This window comes from Anolis carolinensis, chromosome 2 (assembly GCF_035594765.1).
Source record: "Anolis carolinensis isolate JA03-04 chromosome 2, rAnoCar3.1.pri, whole genome shotgun sequence".
NCBI lineage: Eukaryota > Metazoa > Chordata > Lepidosauria > Squamata > Dactyloidae > Anolis > Anolis carolinensis.
In genome coordinates this window covers 277864705-277882893 of record NC_085842.1, presented here as the reverse complement: position 1 = coordinate 277882893, position 18189 = coordinate 277864705, and the positions used below count along the sequence as shown (strand labels likewise).

Genomic DNA, 18189 nt, shown 5'->3' with positions numbered 1-18189 from the left:
GGAAAAGAACTGAAACAGTCATACGAAGGAGATCAGTGGATCGCATCCAACGCAGAAAAGGGGGAGCAGAAGGGGGGATTTTGGTTTGTGAACAAGAAACTGTATATCCCAGCAATATTAAGGATTAAGATTTTGCATCGTTTTCACAATAACCAGAGCGCTGGTCATACAGGAATTACAAAAACAACAAAGGCAATAGCAAAACATTGTTGGTGGCCAGGAATGAGGAAGGACATAAAGAATTATGTTGTTCAATGTGATGATTGTGCCAGAAATAAATCGAGAGGAGGGAAGCCAATGGGATTATTACAAACAGTAGCGGAACCTACCAGGCCTTGGGAATGTGTAGCTATGGACTTTGTGGGGGAACTGCCGGTTAGCAAAGGACATCGTTATATTTGGACAGTATTAGACCTGTTTTCTAAACAGGCCCACTTTATAGCACTGACAAAATTACCATCGGCAGAAAAACTAGCTGAATTATACATAAACCATATTTACAAACTTCATGGATGTCCCAGTAGAGTGGTCAGTGACAGAGGGGTTCAATTCACAGCAAAATTTTGGGAAAAATTCTTGGAAATGCTAGGAGCAGAAAGGAGTCTAAGTTCTGCTTTTCACCCCATGACAAACGGGGCAGTAGAACGTACTCAACAGACACTTGGGCAGTTCCTTCGAATGTACTCTAACATGAGACAAAATGACTGGTCTAAGTGGCTGGCTTTCGCAGAACTAGCTTTTAATTCGACTATACATTCAGCAACAAATAAAACTCCCTTTGAAGTAGTTTACGGGTATGAAATACAGCCTCTGCCCCAGTTGCCAAAATGGACAGAGAATGAAGAAACAGGGGCAGGGAAATGGAAAACTCAAATGCTAGAATGCTGGAGTCAAGTGACTGCATCCTTAAAGGAAGCACACAAAAAGTATAAAACATTCGCAGACAGAAAAAGGGTGGAAGGCGATAAATTGGAGAAAGGAGATTTAGTGTGGTTAAGTACCCAAAACATCAAATTGGGGCTACCTTCGAGAAAATTGGGCCCCAAATATATTGGACCATTCAGAATACAGGGGGTTATCAACGAAGTGACTTTCCAGTTGGCATTGCCAAAAAGTTTAGGGAAAATACACCCAGTATTCCATCGCAGCTTACTGAAAAAGTATATGGGTACTTTGGACAAAATGGACACATAGAGTTATTGTTTGATTTATTTCAGGATTGTGATGAAAGAAGAGCCGAAGAGGAGGACGAAGAAAAAGAGGGTGCCATGTCATGGAACCAAGTCCCAGGGCTGAATTTCCAAGCCCTGGACTTGGAGTCATAACATAAATAATCCTGGAAGCACCTGGCAGAAGAAGATAGAATGAGCCTGGGAACTCGGGGTTGAAAGTATAAACAATTATAATTGGTATAGTGTGTGGGAATAGTAGAAATGTGATACAAGGGGTGGGGTTTGATGATGATATTTGCGTGTGGTGTTACGTTGCATCAGAGGTGATAAAAATGATTGTATGTAAACATTAGGTCATTCTCGACTTTTCCAAAGTCATGTATTCTTCAATAAAGATTGGATTTGAGAGCAGCTATCTTTGATCTGCGTTCAGACTGGTCCTTTGAAGTGAGCCGGACATTCCTGTTTCATATACTACATTCAGCAGTATATACTGCTAACAAACTTGCCATTCTCGTATTTTCTTTATGGTGAGAAGACAACCTGTCATATCTTCTATAGATTGCTTTCACTTGACTTAGATCTGTAAATGATACATGTAGAATAAGAGTGAACAATATGACAAAATTAGAAATAAGTTTTAGAAATACAAATCAGCTTTCAGCACTATTTTCTACTTTATGTCACTGGATGAGGCCCATCTGTTACTGTCCTACTTCTCACTAAAATTTGAATAGCTTCTCTGGTGCCAATGTTTTTGTCATAATCAACCATGGATAGGGTTGGAGAAATGTATAAAGTATTTTCTATTCTCTATATTTCTCCTTATGTACCATCACCGTTCCTACATATCTTGAATACTGTGATAGGAACATCAGAACATTCCTTTCAGTGAAGTGCCTTATATCTTTAGTCCATCAAGTTTAATACTGTTTTAACTGATTTGCAATGGTTCTTCAGGCCCTTTCCCTCATATAATCTGGAGATACCATGGATTGAATTTGAAAGTTGCTAAATAGAAAACACATACTTTACAATAGTGTCCTTGAAAGCAGTGGGTCATTTTTTTTTTTGCTATAGGACTGGGAAAAAACTATTAGAATGAACTGATTTCCTTAACTTATGAAAAAGAAAGTCAGGAGTCAGGTAAGCAGGACCAGTCCCTCAGGTACATTTTACTGGGTCCTAAGGTGTGCGTGTGTCCAGAGATAAAGTACAGAAAACAAGACCAGCCTACGTCTATTAGAATTGTGAAAAAGACAAATGTAAATAAACTCTACGTTATGATTAAGGACATTTATAGAAACCCATTTACTTGTGCACCTATTGCCAGATCTTGCCAGATCTGCTAGTTCTAATCAGAACCATTGTTAGAGTTATCTCAAGCAATGGCTAAACAGGACAAGAGGCCCTCTCATCTTTTTTACTAAATGAGGAGCTAACTTCATGATTTTGTAATAGAAAAAGGACAGAAAATTAGCTTTAAAGTTAGTTAACCTAATGTCCCATTAGAGCCATATTGACCAATTAGAGTAAAGCAAAGGCTTTCTACACCCATCAGGTCTCGAGAGTGTTTTATCCTGTACCAAACATTTTTTGATCATCCAGGAATGTGAGGATAACAATGGCTTGAAAAAATGTATGATAGTAGGGTAATATTTTTATCTGCTTACTGATTTGAAAAGAACAGTAAAGATTAACCAAATAAAATGGATGCTACTGTTTCATACAGTATGTTTACAATAACTACATCTATGATATTGTTGATAAGCCATCACATGGCCATGACAGTTTTTAATTATTAGGTTAAATTTACATGATTTCACTAAAAAACATGTTTAAGTCTATCTTTTTTGCCTCTCAGCATTTATCTTCAGAAATTTCCAGTAATCTAGCATTACATACACAAGTGTCTGTGTGATGCTTATAAAGCACAAAATAATACGACAAATTAAGTGTGGTTCATGTATTCCATATGTCTAAATGCTTCTGCTTTTGAACGTTTTCTTATCCTCTAACACAAACAGAGTTTATCTTTGTGCCTGTCTGACATCTTGGTTGGACAGCTAATTATTCAAGATACGCATAAAGGCCACAGCATCCCCCCATGGCATACCAACAAAATGTGTTTGGTCTTTTACTCAGCTTCCCTGAGAGCATACTAAATATTCCATTCAGTAAAAGACCACACAACGAAGCTACATGATGCTTATATGCTCCCAATGCTTATATGATATACACTTTCACGTTGCCTTTCGACTTGTGGCAACTTTGTGAATTTCACAAGGCTTTCTTTAGGCAAGAATTACTCAGAGATAGTTTTGGCAGTCCCTTCCTCTGAAATATAACCTAAAGTATCTGGTATTATCTATTCTAAATCTTATAAGCTGTTGACACCAAAACACAACCAAATCCCAATGTAATATTAAAAAATAGGAACTTATAAACAGGTAATAAAAAACAAGAGTCTATCCTTCGAAAGTAAGAAATTAGTGGGCAAAAGAGTAAAGGAGAAGAAAGAAGGAAATAAATTTTACTTTTCTTTTTTGCTCTTTCCTCTGTTTTTAGTTGTTTCTTCCACTAAACTTCACATAAATGGTCAGCAAAACAACAGAATTAAAAGGGGAAGGGGGAAAGAGGGTGAAGGTGGTGAAAGGGAACAGGCTGCAAATGCATACAGATGCATTTACTTCACCACTGAATCCAAGAGATTTGGATATCTGAAGCCAAGACAACCTTACTTTTGAAAACAATCACTCTTTAGGACCTTGTACAGACACCTTTTGTTTTGCTTCCAGCCATTTTTTTGCTTCCAGCTAGTAATAAATTCTTAAAGGCAACACTTGTGATTTTTCTTTATCTGTGTTGAAATTAAATCACTGTTCTAAATAGCTGTCAATGCTTACCCAGATTTTTTGACTCAAACCTAAAAGAAGACATGTCACAAGCAAGAAAATGCACCACCTTCCATGAGTCATCATGTGCTTACTAGATCTTTTCTCTTTCTGACTTATTATAAACACCAGAGAGGGACTGTCCTAGTAGTAAAAAGAAGATTCTACATGCCTAAGAGAGAAAGTTGTAAGACATCTATTGAAAACCACTCCCTGAATCCTACCAAGTTGCATAATTACTAGCAAGTTTTTAAAATTCCATTTATGGGCAAGGTATCAGATCATGTGATAGGATCCCAGCTTCAGCGGTTCTGGAATGACATCAATTAGAACCATTTCAATCTAGTTTCAGGCTTGCTTATGGATCAGCGATAGTTGTGGGCACTTTGATGGATGACCTATGATTGAAGCAAGATACAAGTGATTCTGGTCAATCTCAGGGAACATGGATTCAACCTGAATGTTTGAAGGCCCATGTTCACAGCTGGAGTATTCTCCGGGATCTAGCCCTAATCAGCGCAGGCCTCTGAGATGGCAAAGGGCTATATTTGCATAGTTAAAGTTACTGTTCTTGCTGTTCTTGCAGAGATCACAGTAACAAAAGCCTTGCTTATATCCCATTTGGATAACAACTGCACTGGCTGCTCTTCTGTTTCTGGGCATGATTTGAAGTGCTGGTTATGAACTAAATGACTTGAATCTGGATCACCTGAAGGAATGTATTTTCCAATACAAAGCTATTTGGGATTTGAGAACCTTGGGACAATTCTCTAGGTCTTGCCACTTTTAGAAAAACAGTCGGTGGATATACAGAACAGAGCCTTCTTTGTGGTTGCTCCCAAGCTCTAAATCATCATTCTAAAGAGGCTAAACAAGCTCCTTCTCTGTATAGCAGGCCCTCGGTATCTCCTGTAAATTGGTTCCAAGGCCCCATATGGACACCAAAATCAGTGGATGGTCAAGTTCCATAATCAAGAATGATGTAGTAAAATGGTGTCCCTTATACAAAATGGAAAAATGAAGATTTCCTTTTTAGAAAGTTTTAGGATGGGTATTTTCCAGCTGTGGATGGTTGAATCTTTGTATCCGTGGATACAAAAGCAATGGATATGGAAAGCCAACTGTATATGTTTAAATGTTTGTTTAATTTCTTTTTGGAGAAAGGTAGGATATGAAATCAACAAATAATACAAAGTTCTTTACTCACCTGCTTCATCATTATTTAAACAAACACAGATTGATGTGATTAAATCAAGTAATGATTACTACATGACAGATGGAGTACCGTACACTCAAACTTTTCTCCCTGTTTTCTCATTATAAAATTTCAAATAATCAAAATCACATTTAAGAGTTACAAATAAGATACAAACATCATGACTGTTGAACAAATATAAGAATCTCTGTTATGCTGACAGTTTGAGTTTAATCATTTAAAGTCAAACAGAAAACATCTGAATTTTACTATGTATTTTCTCTGTAAAAACTATCAGAATTTCAGAACCTAGAACTACCAGCAATGTTTTTATCCACGTTAAAAATGAGTATGTTCCTGTTCTATTTGAAATAAAATGAAAAGCCACATATTAGTCTTGAAACAAAGTGTGAGGTCTCTTGAAATTTATCTGCACAACTTTGTATCTACAGTAGAGTCTCACTTATCCAAGCTAAATGAGCCGGCAGAAGCTTGGATAAGCGAATATCTTGGATAATAAGGAGGGATTAAGGAAAAGTCTATTAAACATCAAATTAGGTTATGATTTTACAAATTAAGCACCAAAACATCATGTTATACAACAAATTTGACAGAAAAAGCAGTTCTATACGCAGTAATGTTATGTTGTAATTACTGCTTCTTAGCGGGGGGTTGGACTAGATGGCCCATGAGGTCTCTTCCAACTCTACTATTCTATGATTCTATGATTCTATGATTCTACTATTTTTACTAATTTAGCACCAAGATATCACGATATATTGAAAACATTGACTACAAAAATGGCTTGGATAATCCAGAAACTTGGATAAGCGAGGCTTGGATAAGTGAGACTCTACTGTATATCCTTTGAACATATATTCTTACTTTATCTAAAGTCCTTTGCTTTTTCCTGTTTTGCACAAAGACTGCCTGTAAGGACCATGGTCTCAAGTGCAAAACTCATGTATACTCCTTAGATCTTAGCTGAGTCAACAAGATCTTTCCTTTAGCTTATTGTGATTGATTTTTAATTAGAATTTTCAGTTGTGCTTCTGTTTTAATTTGTTTCCCATGTTCTCAGAAATTATATTTTATTTGGAAATATCAAAGATTAGTCATTTCTCTCCAAACTGATTATATCTCAAGCTCTTTGTCATATATTGACAAAATATTTGTCTATTTCAGATTTTAGAATCATACATCAGCATTCTATCTCAACATCACTGTTCTCATTCTGTCTGGCAGACTGGAGAAAACAAACATAAGAGAGAATAAAAAGGTTCATAATATAGAAAAATATGTGTAGGTTGGAGTGCCAAACTGGGAGATCTAACATAATAAAAGAAAATATTTTAAAGCTAAGCAAGGTATTTTGGTGGTGATTTATTATAATAGCAAATATTACATTTTATCAGGGCTAAATCACATCTTACGATGTAATTCAGAGAAACCCATCACCAAGGAAGGGCTCTTATAATGTGTGCACAAAGCAAATTAAACAAATTTAACTAAACAATGGATAAGAAAGTGCAAGAAGTCCTCATACATGAAGTGTCCACCAGTCAGTAAATGTGAAAGTGGTTCAGTTAAAAGGAATTACAATCAGTTCATAACGAGGGAGAGAAAAGTCGGAGGACATCTGAAAATGTGTAAAAGTTCTGATTCTTAGGATGTGGCTATGTAGTCAAATGTTGTTTTTTTGGGGATTGAACAGATTGTATAATTTTTGTCCTCTACCACTAATTTTCAGAAGTCTTCTAATTTGAGAAAATATTTTTTTAAACTGCACAGGTAAACATGTTTGGAGGGCTTAAATATCCTGAAAGCACCTGCTCCCCATCTTGGAAGTTACCTGAACGGGAGACCACTAATTAGGTGCAGTGGGTTATATTTCAGTGGAAATCAAAGCATATTCTTTGTCTAAGAAAATCCTACACAATTCATGTGGCTACTATAAGTCAACAGAAGACTTGAAGGCACATGCACAAACTCATATGGAGGTACACAGAAAGAGAAATTGAGAAAAGGCATGTTATGGAGCATGATTCTGATTAGTTGAGAGTTGTTTCTAGATAGAAAATCACAATAAATTAAAAATGTTCCTGCCTTTTCCAGGAGACCATCATTGGAGGTGGCACTCTAAGTGTCTGTATACTACAGTGGCCTCCAAACGTGGAACGATTTCCTAAGAAGGGACTCTGTTGTACACTCTGCTGATGTTGCAATGCCAGATCAAACCCTTCCCTATTCTTGCAGGCCTTTTAAAAACTACTGCTACTACAAACAACAATAATATTTTCTATTCTTGCAGAAATTAAAAAGAATGATTCTTTTAAAAATAAGGTTTTTTTAACCTGTTTGCAAAGCTTTGTTTGAAAACTGCCCTTTCCCTTGTTGCACTAGTACTTCTCTACTTTTATATGTTGTTTTTATATTACCTTTTATATTTTTTAAAGTTATATGATTTAGATTGAGAGTTTTGCCAACAAGACAATTCATAAATGAAACAAACAAATAACGATTATTGGGAAGAGGCTGGGATTATTATTGGAAACACTGATATACCGGTTAAGCTTAGTGTGGGGGTACCAGAGAGACTATTCATCAAAGCTCATCCCTAGTCTCTTTCTTGAGCTGGTCCTTGAGAAGTGTTTTGGTTGTCACCATTCAGTCAGAAACCAAAAGATATTTTCTATACAATGCAGAGTCTCCCTTTCAGTCTAGTGAACTACAGTCATGAATTATTTCCTCAAATATGTTTCCAGCATGACAACACTACTTTATTTTGTAAGATGTACTGGAGCTGAAAAACACAGCAGGGTCAACTGTAGTTGGCAGCTGTCCTAAACAGAAAAGAAAAGAAGCAGAAGTTGTGCATGCACCATCAGTAACACCAAGTGCCATGAAACAGTTGTCAAAGATGAAATATATGTTTACATCGAATGGACAGAATGGTACTTGTTGAGAAATAGTTTAAAAAGATATCTAGTAGGGAATATTTCTTTTCTTATTAGGATTAAAAGGTACAGGAAGGGAGGAATCCATGATTACATGCTTTAAATTCATGCCTTAGTAATTAATAAATGCAAAACTATGAGATTTGTGTAATTTTAGCATACAAGACACTTGCTTTTTACTCCTCTGTTTGGGAAGTTACTGTTCCACTTATCTGAACAGCTATAAACACTCAAATTCAAACTTGAATATCCACATCCCACAGTATTTCTAAACAAAGTTACAAATTATATAAGCAGAAGATGGGAAAACATTTCACATCACAAAATGGCACTATGCAAATATGCTAAATATTGGTTTTGTTAAATTAAGCGTATCTTGTAATAAATACGGCCAGAGATTCGGTTCCAATTAGTTTAAAGTACAAAGTATTTGCATTCAATTTGGTCTAGATGTTGGATGAAAATAAATCATTGGGAACAAGATGTCCTTTCTATTGGCAGGATTCCTCATTGCTGCTTCTCATTTTATGACACCAAATTACATGAATATGTACAAGATACCAAGATGCCAAAATGTTCTAAATACATGATTTGAGATGAAACATTTTATATAGCACAGTTTCTTTTAAATGCAGAGATCTTAACAAATGGTGGAGAATTCTAATTGTTTAAGCAGAACTATTCATCTCATATAGATGTTTGTTTGTGGGCAGAGAATATAAGCCCATTTCCTCAAGATAGTTTGTGTTCACTATAAAATATTTAAAATGCCTCATTTCCAAGAGGGAGTTCATGACAGATGTGTTATTTTCCCCTCCATCTTTAATAGCGTCATTGTGTCTAATTAACCCATGACAGTACAGTATGGACTCTTACAAGGAAAGAAAAAGTATGTAAATCATTGTATCAGCAGCAGAGAAGGATCTATGCTAGGATGAAGAAAAGGCAGCGATTTTAAGCATTTTACAAGGAAGTTCTCAAGTAGCCCAGAGAGCTTTCACTTATTTATGCACCACCATATGATACAGCCTCTTGCCTGTAGCATTACAAATCATAGACAGGCTTGGTACAAAATGTTCTCCAGGTGTTAACATACCAACTGCACCACTATTTCTTATTTATGTTCTGTCTAGCAATAGAAGACAAATTACTACAGATGAAGCAAATGTGATTAAACAGGTCTTCAGAAGTCAAAAAAGGTTTGGGGTTACCTCGTATGACCCTTCCGCTAGGTTCAGAACTGTATTTTTGAGACAAACATGGAATAAAAATGTTGAACAATCCACTGCAAGCTCACAGCTGGAAACCTTAGTTCTTGTCTGAACTGAGAATTCAGCCCCCTCTGGCAATGGGACTAAAAAAAGTCAAAAATATCCCTTTAAACGGCTTTGCCTGTTTCCTTCCAGGATAATGACAATACTAAATGGATACTAATATGGAAAGGCATAACAACATGAAATTTATAAAGTAATACACAAAATGATAAAATTGGAAGAAGAAATGAGGATGACGGGGGATACATAAATGGGAAACAAAGTATTTATATGCATTAAGAATGAGTGGAGTTCTTCTTAAAAGTTTCAATTAAAACATATACACTATTTCTTTCACCTGATTGTAGCCCCATATGGCAAGGTCAGCCCTTTCAGTGAACAAACAGCTCAGTCGCCTCCAGTGTAGCTGTTATCTTCCTCAACAAGGGGAGACATTTGGCACAGCCTAAAGCTGGGGCATGAACCCTGGCTAAGCTTAAGACATTTATCTGACAGCATCAGCTGACACTCCACAAACACATTTGCTCTCCATGACCCCAGAGCATTTGTGATTAATCAAAAATGTATCTTGAATCTTGAGAACAAGCTACAAGCAGGCACACACAAAAAAAGAATATGCTCTCGATCTCGCTTATCGACTCAAGAGGTATATTGAATTTAGAAATAGCAAATAGAATAAAATGATCAATATGTTCGCACTTGTCCATGGAAGAGCAAACTTTATCCCTCTAGCAAAAGACATTGATCATGTAAATGTTTGAGATTTTTTTTAAAAAAAAGCTTTAAAAAAGCAAAACCATGATATTTCTGGGGATAGAGGGGAGCATTGGAGAAAGCGTACTTACCACAACAGTACAGAAAAGTATGGAAGCATCATCATATACGGACATTCTTTTGAGCTTCAGCTAAAGTTTTTATACAATTATGTTCTCCTCTAACACAAGTTGGTGTAGACTGTTGCCAATAGATCTTAATAAAACATTACAAAGTGGGGAATTTTAAAACTTAATGAAGTCACATAATCTGCTTCAGAGAAAGCTCCCTGACTTAATTTAAATGAGACACAGTTATAACATATCCCCTATGCACTGTTTACAATTTATAATTTATGTCTTTATTCGAAATACTCCTTTCTTCAGTCATCTGCTAAGTGATATGATTAGCATTTGAATATCATAATATTATACATTTATAAAGCTAGAATAAAAACTTTTATGTTTTTAATGTTTCTATCCACGTTTTAAATAACATTTTAATTAAGTCTAATTAATAAGGCAAAAAAGATAAGGAGGACACGGATAATGAGCACATACCCGTGTTCATCACAAAATGGATCTAACTCTATACTTTTGAAAAATGCACTTTTTCATTCTTCCTTTATTAAATTACAAGTCTCTTGTGCTCCTCTCAAACCACCTATTCTAACTGAGAACTCTTCTACATCCCCTGGTCTCTATTGACATGACAAACAAACTTTCATAGCATGTGCTCTCCATAAAAAGGTGGCACTAATTAGGAGATATAAACTCATGCTGAGGCATAATATGAATTGGCATTATGCATCTACTAAACTCACAGCAGTATTAGATTTATAGTGCCAACATCTTCAACTAATATTCAACCACTCTCTTCATGCCCCACAAAACTATCCAGAAATAAGGTAAAATGGATTTAATTGGATGTAATTGGTCAAATTTCAATAATTTTACATTTTAGTGATATGAATATTTAACATATTTTAACAGATTGAACAATTTTTTTGCAAATCTTTTTTTCTCTGTTAGTATAGCTCACCTGCCAAATGAAGGAAAGGGAAAGGAATCTGTATCCACACTCCATTCCCCAACCTACAGAGAATAATTACTATGTATAGCATAACACTATGCATGTATCTGTATGATCTTAGTTATCATCCAGATAAGAGCAATATTACAGAAATGAGTGAAGAGGACTGTAGTACTGGAATAATTCACTCTTACTTGGACCATAGCAACCATATGAAAACAAGTCATAATTTTTCAAGAGGTGTAGCCGTGTTATTTGTAACAAAAACAACAGAGTCCCAAGGCACCTTAAAGTATGAGCGAACTATAATATGGCACAAATTTTCATTATTATTATGATTATGTTTATTTATACTGCACTTTTTTTCTCTACAAGGAGACATGGATACAGACAATTATTTATTTATTTATTTCCGATATTTCTACCCCGCCCTTCTCCCCAAGGGGACTCAAGACAAAAAGCCTGGAAACACTAAAATCAGAGATTAAATACAAAAACAAACCAAAACAAAAACCCAGCCACGGCAATTAGGCTAAAGATGTAATTCCACACATTTTATGGCCTTTCAAAGCCAGAAGCTCTCCAGATGTTTTTGGCTCCATCATTCATATTTCCTGACTACTGTTGGGCCAAAATATTCAGAGGTCACCCCACTGGGAAAGGTTATACAGTAGAGTCTCACTTATCCAAGCTAAACAGGCCAGCAGAACCCTGGATAAGCGAATATCTTGGATAATAAGGAGGGATTAAGGAAAAGCCTATTAAACATCAAATTAAATTATGATTTTTCAAATTAAGCACCAAAACATCATGTTATACAACAAATTTGACAGAAAAAGTAGCTCAATACACAGTAATGTTATGTTGTAATTACTGTATTTATGAATTTAGCACCAAAATATCACAATATATTGAAAACATTGACTACAAAAATGCATTGGATAATCCAGAACCTTGGATAAGCGAGTCTTGGATAAGTGAGACTCTAGTGTAATAGTGAACAATCAAGATTTAACAGAGTAGGGCATCTTAGAATCTATAGAAACATACTGCAAAGTTCAAATATATGAAGAAATTAAGCAAAGTGACAATTTTGTAAACCAACACTGATTGTGGCACTGGTATGTTAAAGTTATACTAATTTCAAGAAAGCCACCCCCCTCTCTCTCTGCACCAATTCAAATGTCATGGTCCCATGCAAAGATTTATTAAAAGTGGCATTAAACAAGGAATTATAAAACTAAAGATCAATTTGGCACATAAGGCACCTCAGATTGAGTTTTGCCTAGTTTTGATATTTGCTGCTACTGATATGGATGTTCTCCACAAGAATGGGAATGTATCTATTTAGCGATACATTTTCAACTGTCTTGGCAAAGCCACAAGGAATGTTTTTAAGATACTTCCACATGAGTATTATGATAAGCAAATTAATCTGTAATATATGTCATACAAGAGTCCGTGCACTAAAGACTCTGGAGCAAATGAATTGCTCCAAGTTATATAGCTTAACATCTCTGTCCAAGCACACTGATCCAGAAATAAACAAACACCATTGATTTTATTGGCACACAGTCCCAAGCTGGTGTGCTTACTGTTACACCCATAATGAGTCTGTCGCCCGAGTGAGAAGTGGGGCTGTGCAGAAAACATATACCTGCAAAGGAATCCCAACTAGATTGTACTCTAAGAAACAATGTAAGTTTTGCCATATTATCTGTTACACTTTTCTGGCATTTTACTCCTAAGAGCAAAGCTGCAAAGGGCATGATCGAGAACAACAGGAAACATTATATGGATAATCACATGTATAATACATGTATTTCCTTTCTCTCCCAGAAATTCCACCCAATTCGAAACTGAAAAATTCAGGTGGAACTTGACATTTTCGTGTAAGCAGTTTGTGCTTGGCAGAGAAAACAATATATACAGAATCCACCCAACTGAGCTATTTAACCAGTTACGATTGTGTTGTAACAAACATGCAGTATCTGATGAAGAATTCTGTGTAATTCAACATATTTACCCTTGATCACCAACAGAATCCAGCTCAATAAAGATATCTTACTTTGTTTCTCTATATTAGTGTCACTTACAAAATCTCCACGGTCTCTGTACAGGTTGCATGATGGTACTTTCCTACGTGCTTATCTTACATAAACTAACTTGAATTGAAGCACTAGACATCCCAGCTGTATGTTTGGCATCCATGGTGAAAATGAGCAGAAAATCTAGCTGTTCCATATCAAGAAGTATTTTTACTAGTGCTAATGTGCCTTAAATACCTTGTTCCACAGATGAGTGGCCTGGCACCTGCTGCATGAGAAATAGCCAATTACTGTTCAGTGCCTCTAATTTTCTGATTCAATTAGCATGCTTCAGAGCTTTCCAGTTTAATTGCAAACTACTTCAGTTAGCTCTCTGATTAATCATTGCCCATCTGCAAGCCATCGGAAAACTTGGTGGAACAAATTTGTGTACTTTGGAATGCTGGGAGCTTAGCAAATCAAACTTGTTTTGGTATATAAAGCTTTAATTTTGTTTGCCCTTTTCAGCTGCACTTGTAAAAGCTCTGTACTGATTAAACAGGAAACCCAGACAATAACATGCTACATTATGCATATAATTACTGTAAATACAGCCAAGACTGGAGAAACATCATTTAAGGTTAGGCGCTAACATGTATGGAGTAGGGGGTCAATTTCTTCCCATTACAGAAGAAAATAAATACCACAAAAACAATAATGTGATGCCATCCAATATCTATACTCTAAGGAATATCATCTGAAGCACATTCATAAGTAACTCTGTTTTTAGCAGACCTAATACTGACAATCTACTCATGTTCAAAAACTTCAGGGATGTCAATAGAACAAGTTCCAGTATGTATGTTCAGTAGTTTTCATTTAGGAAATAAACCTATTGCACTGGGCTGGTTCCTAATCTTGCAAACAACCTACCAAGACCAATAATTTAAATATTATCTGGTTTCCACAGGCTGATCCAAAACACAAGTGTGTTAATACAGTTTTCCATACAAAAAAAATCTACAAACATGTAAAAACCTGTAATTAATGATATAACAAAATCAATGTTCTAAATTGCATGAGTAGGCCTGTAGAATTATGGGCAAGATAACATTTACATAAGTTCAGTTGATTCCATGGTCAATTGTGGTTGGAACTAATAATTAGATTTAGGACTTTTTATCTGACTTCCAATTCTTGACATTTTCAATTGTAGTTGTTATTTCAATTGTTTTGACACTCCTTGAACATGAACATTGTTTCATATCCACACAAAATAAAAACAAAGAAAAGCATAAGATCCTCATTTTGTGCAATTTTAAAGTGTGATTGTAAAACTACCCAATAGGACGTAAAACTACCCATCAATTAGCAAGCCAATATTACTCACAACTTCAAACCATAGCCATTTTTACTACTTTGATTTATTCCCTTGCATTTTCTTCTTTTCAGTCCATGATTCATGAAAGTTACATTCATTAGGAAGAAAGTACATTCATTGTATATAAGAGTGCCAAGCAAACATGCTATTTAAAGCAACTTGGGTATAGCTGTACTGAAATCTTTCTGCAGAAAATCTTGAATATCTGTTGTTGCTAAACCAAAGCATGGAACAATCTGTTGGAAGGTCTGCTCATGAAGGGACTATTTGTATTCTCTAACAGTCACCCCAAGTCAATCCATTTCTATGTTCAAACTTCTTACCAAATGTTCTTACTAAATGAAGTCACATAAATGAAGCTACAGTGAGCTCAGGATGTTTCAAACCCACTAGTGAAAAGAGACAGACTGAGTATCACTATCTGTTGACAGATGATAATCTGTTCCTTTTACTGAGAAGCTGCTTGTCCTCATAAGCATACTGTGCCAATGAATCTGGTCCTGGAATACTGTCCTGATGGCTCAAAATTCCAGCCAGTTTACAATCTCTGAAGTCCCCAATAATGATCACATTCTGCATGTCTGTTGTTCTGAAAATATCATCCCTGGCATAACAGACTGGTGTGTTAATTTAGTTGGACAGAATGGCCACTGCATGCATCGGTGACAGACTAATGCACTGGTGGTGATGGGGGTCTGCTGAATATTATTATTGAAGGATTAGAAGACTGCTCTCCCCTGAAGAACTAAGGCCCCTTCCACACTGTCCCAATATCCCAGGATCTGATCGCAGATTATAGGATTTAAACTGGATTATATGAGCCTCCACTGCCAGATAACCTGGGATAAGCAGATAATCTGAAATCAGATCCAGGGATATAGGGGCAGTGTGGAGGGGGCCTAAGAAGTCAATCAAGAGCTTATCTTCATATCAACTACAAACTTGTGGAAGCTGATACAAGCGAACAGTTTTAACATGCACTCTGGACACGCTTATATTGTGAAGGAGAATTGACAAGTATATTATCCATTATCCAAATAGAAATAAAAGTACAACCCTTGAAGGCTCTGAAATATCATCATCACGACTGCTGCTGGATGATCTGGATTGAACTGGATGATCCTTAGGGGTGTCTCCTAACCTTATGATTGTATGATGATGATGATGATGATGATGATGATGATGATCATCATCATCATCATCATCATCATCATCATCATCTTCTTCTTCTTCCTCCTCCTCTTCCTCTTCCTCTTCCTCTTCTTCTTCAGAGGCTGGCTGGCCATCTGTTGGGCGTGCTTGGATTGTGTCCTCCATGGCAGAATTGGGTTGGACTGGATTACCACAGTAATTATTTCATATTACAGCAGAATCTCACTTATCCAACATGCGCTTATCCAGTGTTCTGGATTATCCAACACAGTCTGCCTTTTAGTAGTCAATGTTTTTGTAGTCAATGTTTTAAATTCATTGTGATATTTTGGTGCTAAATTTGTAAATACAGTAATTACGACATAGCATTACTGTGTATTGAACTACCTTTTCTGTCCAATTTGTTGTATAACATGATGTTTGGTGCTTAATTTGTATAATCATTACCTAATTTGATGTTTAATAGGCTTTTTCTGAATCCCTTCTTATTATCCAACATATTATTTATTTATTATTTATTACATCATTTCTACCCCGCCCTTCTCACCCATCAGGGGACTCAACATATTCACTTATCCAACGTTCTGCCGGCGTGTTTATGTTGGATAAGTGAGACTCTACTGTATATTTATAATCTTATATTATCTGTTTAGAACTGGATTATATGAGGCCCCTTCTTCACAGCTGGATAAAATGCACACTGAAGTGGATTATATGGCAGTGTGGAGTCAAGATAATCCAGTGCCAAGCAGATAATATAAGATTATAAATGGGTTATATAGCTGTGTGGAAGGGCCTTGAGTCTACACTGCCATATAATCCAGTGCAAATTAGATAATCTGTGGAAGAGGCCTAAGTGAGGTCTAACTGTGTCTGTCCCCTGGGCTGAGTAGGTTGCTAGGAGACCAAGTGGGTGGAACTTAGCCTTGTAACTGGCAGAAATTGGATAAAAACAATTACTCCTCTCTCTCTCTAATTAGGACTTTATTTTTCTTTTCTTTTTGTTGTATCAACCTAGAGCCGTGGATGATGGGTTGTGTTGTCAAATTTCAAGGTTGGAGGGCCTGTAGTTTTGTTGTTTTGTCTGCTGCCCTGATGCCATCACTCTTTTATATATATATAGAAGATGTGGTATAGCTTTTTGTAGATATTTCACTTGCCCAAACATCTGTGGTTGTTTCACCACAGTTGAAAAAATTAAAAGTTGCCTGCAAATTGACAATTACTTCATCAAGAAAAAAGCTTAATTTTTTTTTGCTTTTGAATAATCAATTGATTCACAAATTTGGTTTGAATATTCACAGTCTGTAGGATTTGTTTGTGACCATTACAATTTTGCAAGCAGGGTTTCTTCTGGCTTTATTTTAGTTGGCATGACCCAGAGTTAAACTGGATGGGATGCAAGCAAGACTGTCGGAAAGATGAGATGAAATTGATATCATTCAATGTTCCATTCAATGGCTTTGACATAGACTCCATAAAACATAACCTTGTTGATTACACTGAAAAAATTGATAGTCAAGATACAAGAAGTAACTACTTGAGTTTCCTGCTTGGATCCACCTTCTCAGTTCACTGGGATGCCTGCTATGGCATGTCACCAGCACATGTAATTTGAGGCATTCCATAATGCAAGGAGGATGGTGTCATATCTCTGAAGGTTGAGAATGTGAAAGGTAATTGACATCAGAGCAGAACAGGAGAGGCAAAATGAGAGTGTGGAATCCCAAATACCTCCCCCCCCCCCATAAAAGTTTTCTCTAGTTTCCAAATCCCTAGAATTGGAGAGAAAGAAAGGGAGAGAAATTGAAAATCACCCACACTAATGTCTCATATCTGCTCTGTTTACATTCTTTCAGTCACTTTGCCTGCTCTTTTTGCCTGCATTTCTAAACATTTAATGAAAGTCTTAAGTTACAGCAATGCTATCAGTACAATGTATAAAGAAGAAACATGGTTCTTCCTTGCTCCAAAGCTATTTATTTATTTATTGCATTTCTATAACCATTTAAGGTAATTCCAAGGCTTTATCATTTGTCCTTCTGGTTGACTAATAAGCAGCAGTCAATACCACACACAATATACACATTAACACCTTTAGAACTGGATCTGCCTGACTATGAAATGAGGAAATAGGAGGTTGCGAAGGCTGTTTCATGCATTGTGAGAAGGTTTGTTGAGAGAAAGTTGAAGAGACACAACAAAATAGTGTCAGGAATATGTTTTATGGCCTTAATGCTTTGGATTATTTGGACTTTTAGTGACTTTGCAAGGGTCAGAGGTGGTTTTGGTGTTGAAGACTTGAAGATTCATACTGTGGCCACTGGTACTGAGGATTCTGCAGATGAAGTC

The 18189-nt window shown here is 36.2% G+C and overlaps 1 protein-coding gene across 12 annotated transcripts in view; it reads right to left on the bottom strand.

The window, feature by feature from the left end:
• The window catches only part of arb2a (ARB2 cotranscriptional regulator A), a 284933-nt gene that overhangs the window by 42954 nt on the left and 223790 nt on the right, over window positions 1-18189 (bottom strand). For 2 of the 12 annotated variants that reach the window (XM_062974234.1, XM_062974235.1), the window contains exon 11: window positions 1-18189. This exon is cut by the window's left edge and continues 31362 nt beyond it. The exons of the other annotated variants lie outside the window; for them this stretch is intronic. In XM_062974234.1, coding sequence (XP_062830304.1) covers window positions 18113-18189 — 77 coding nt within the window. In that variant the 3' untranslated portion in view covers window positions 1-18112. 12 annotated transcript variants of the gene reach the window in all.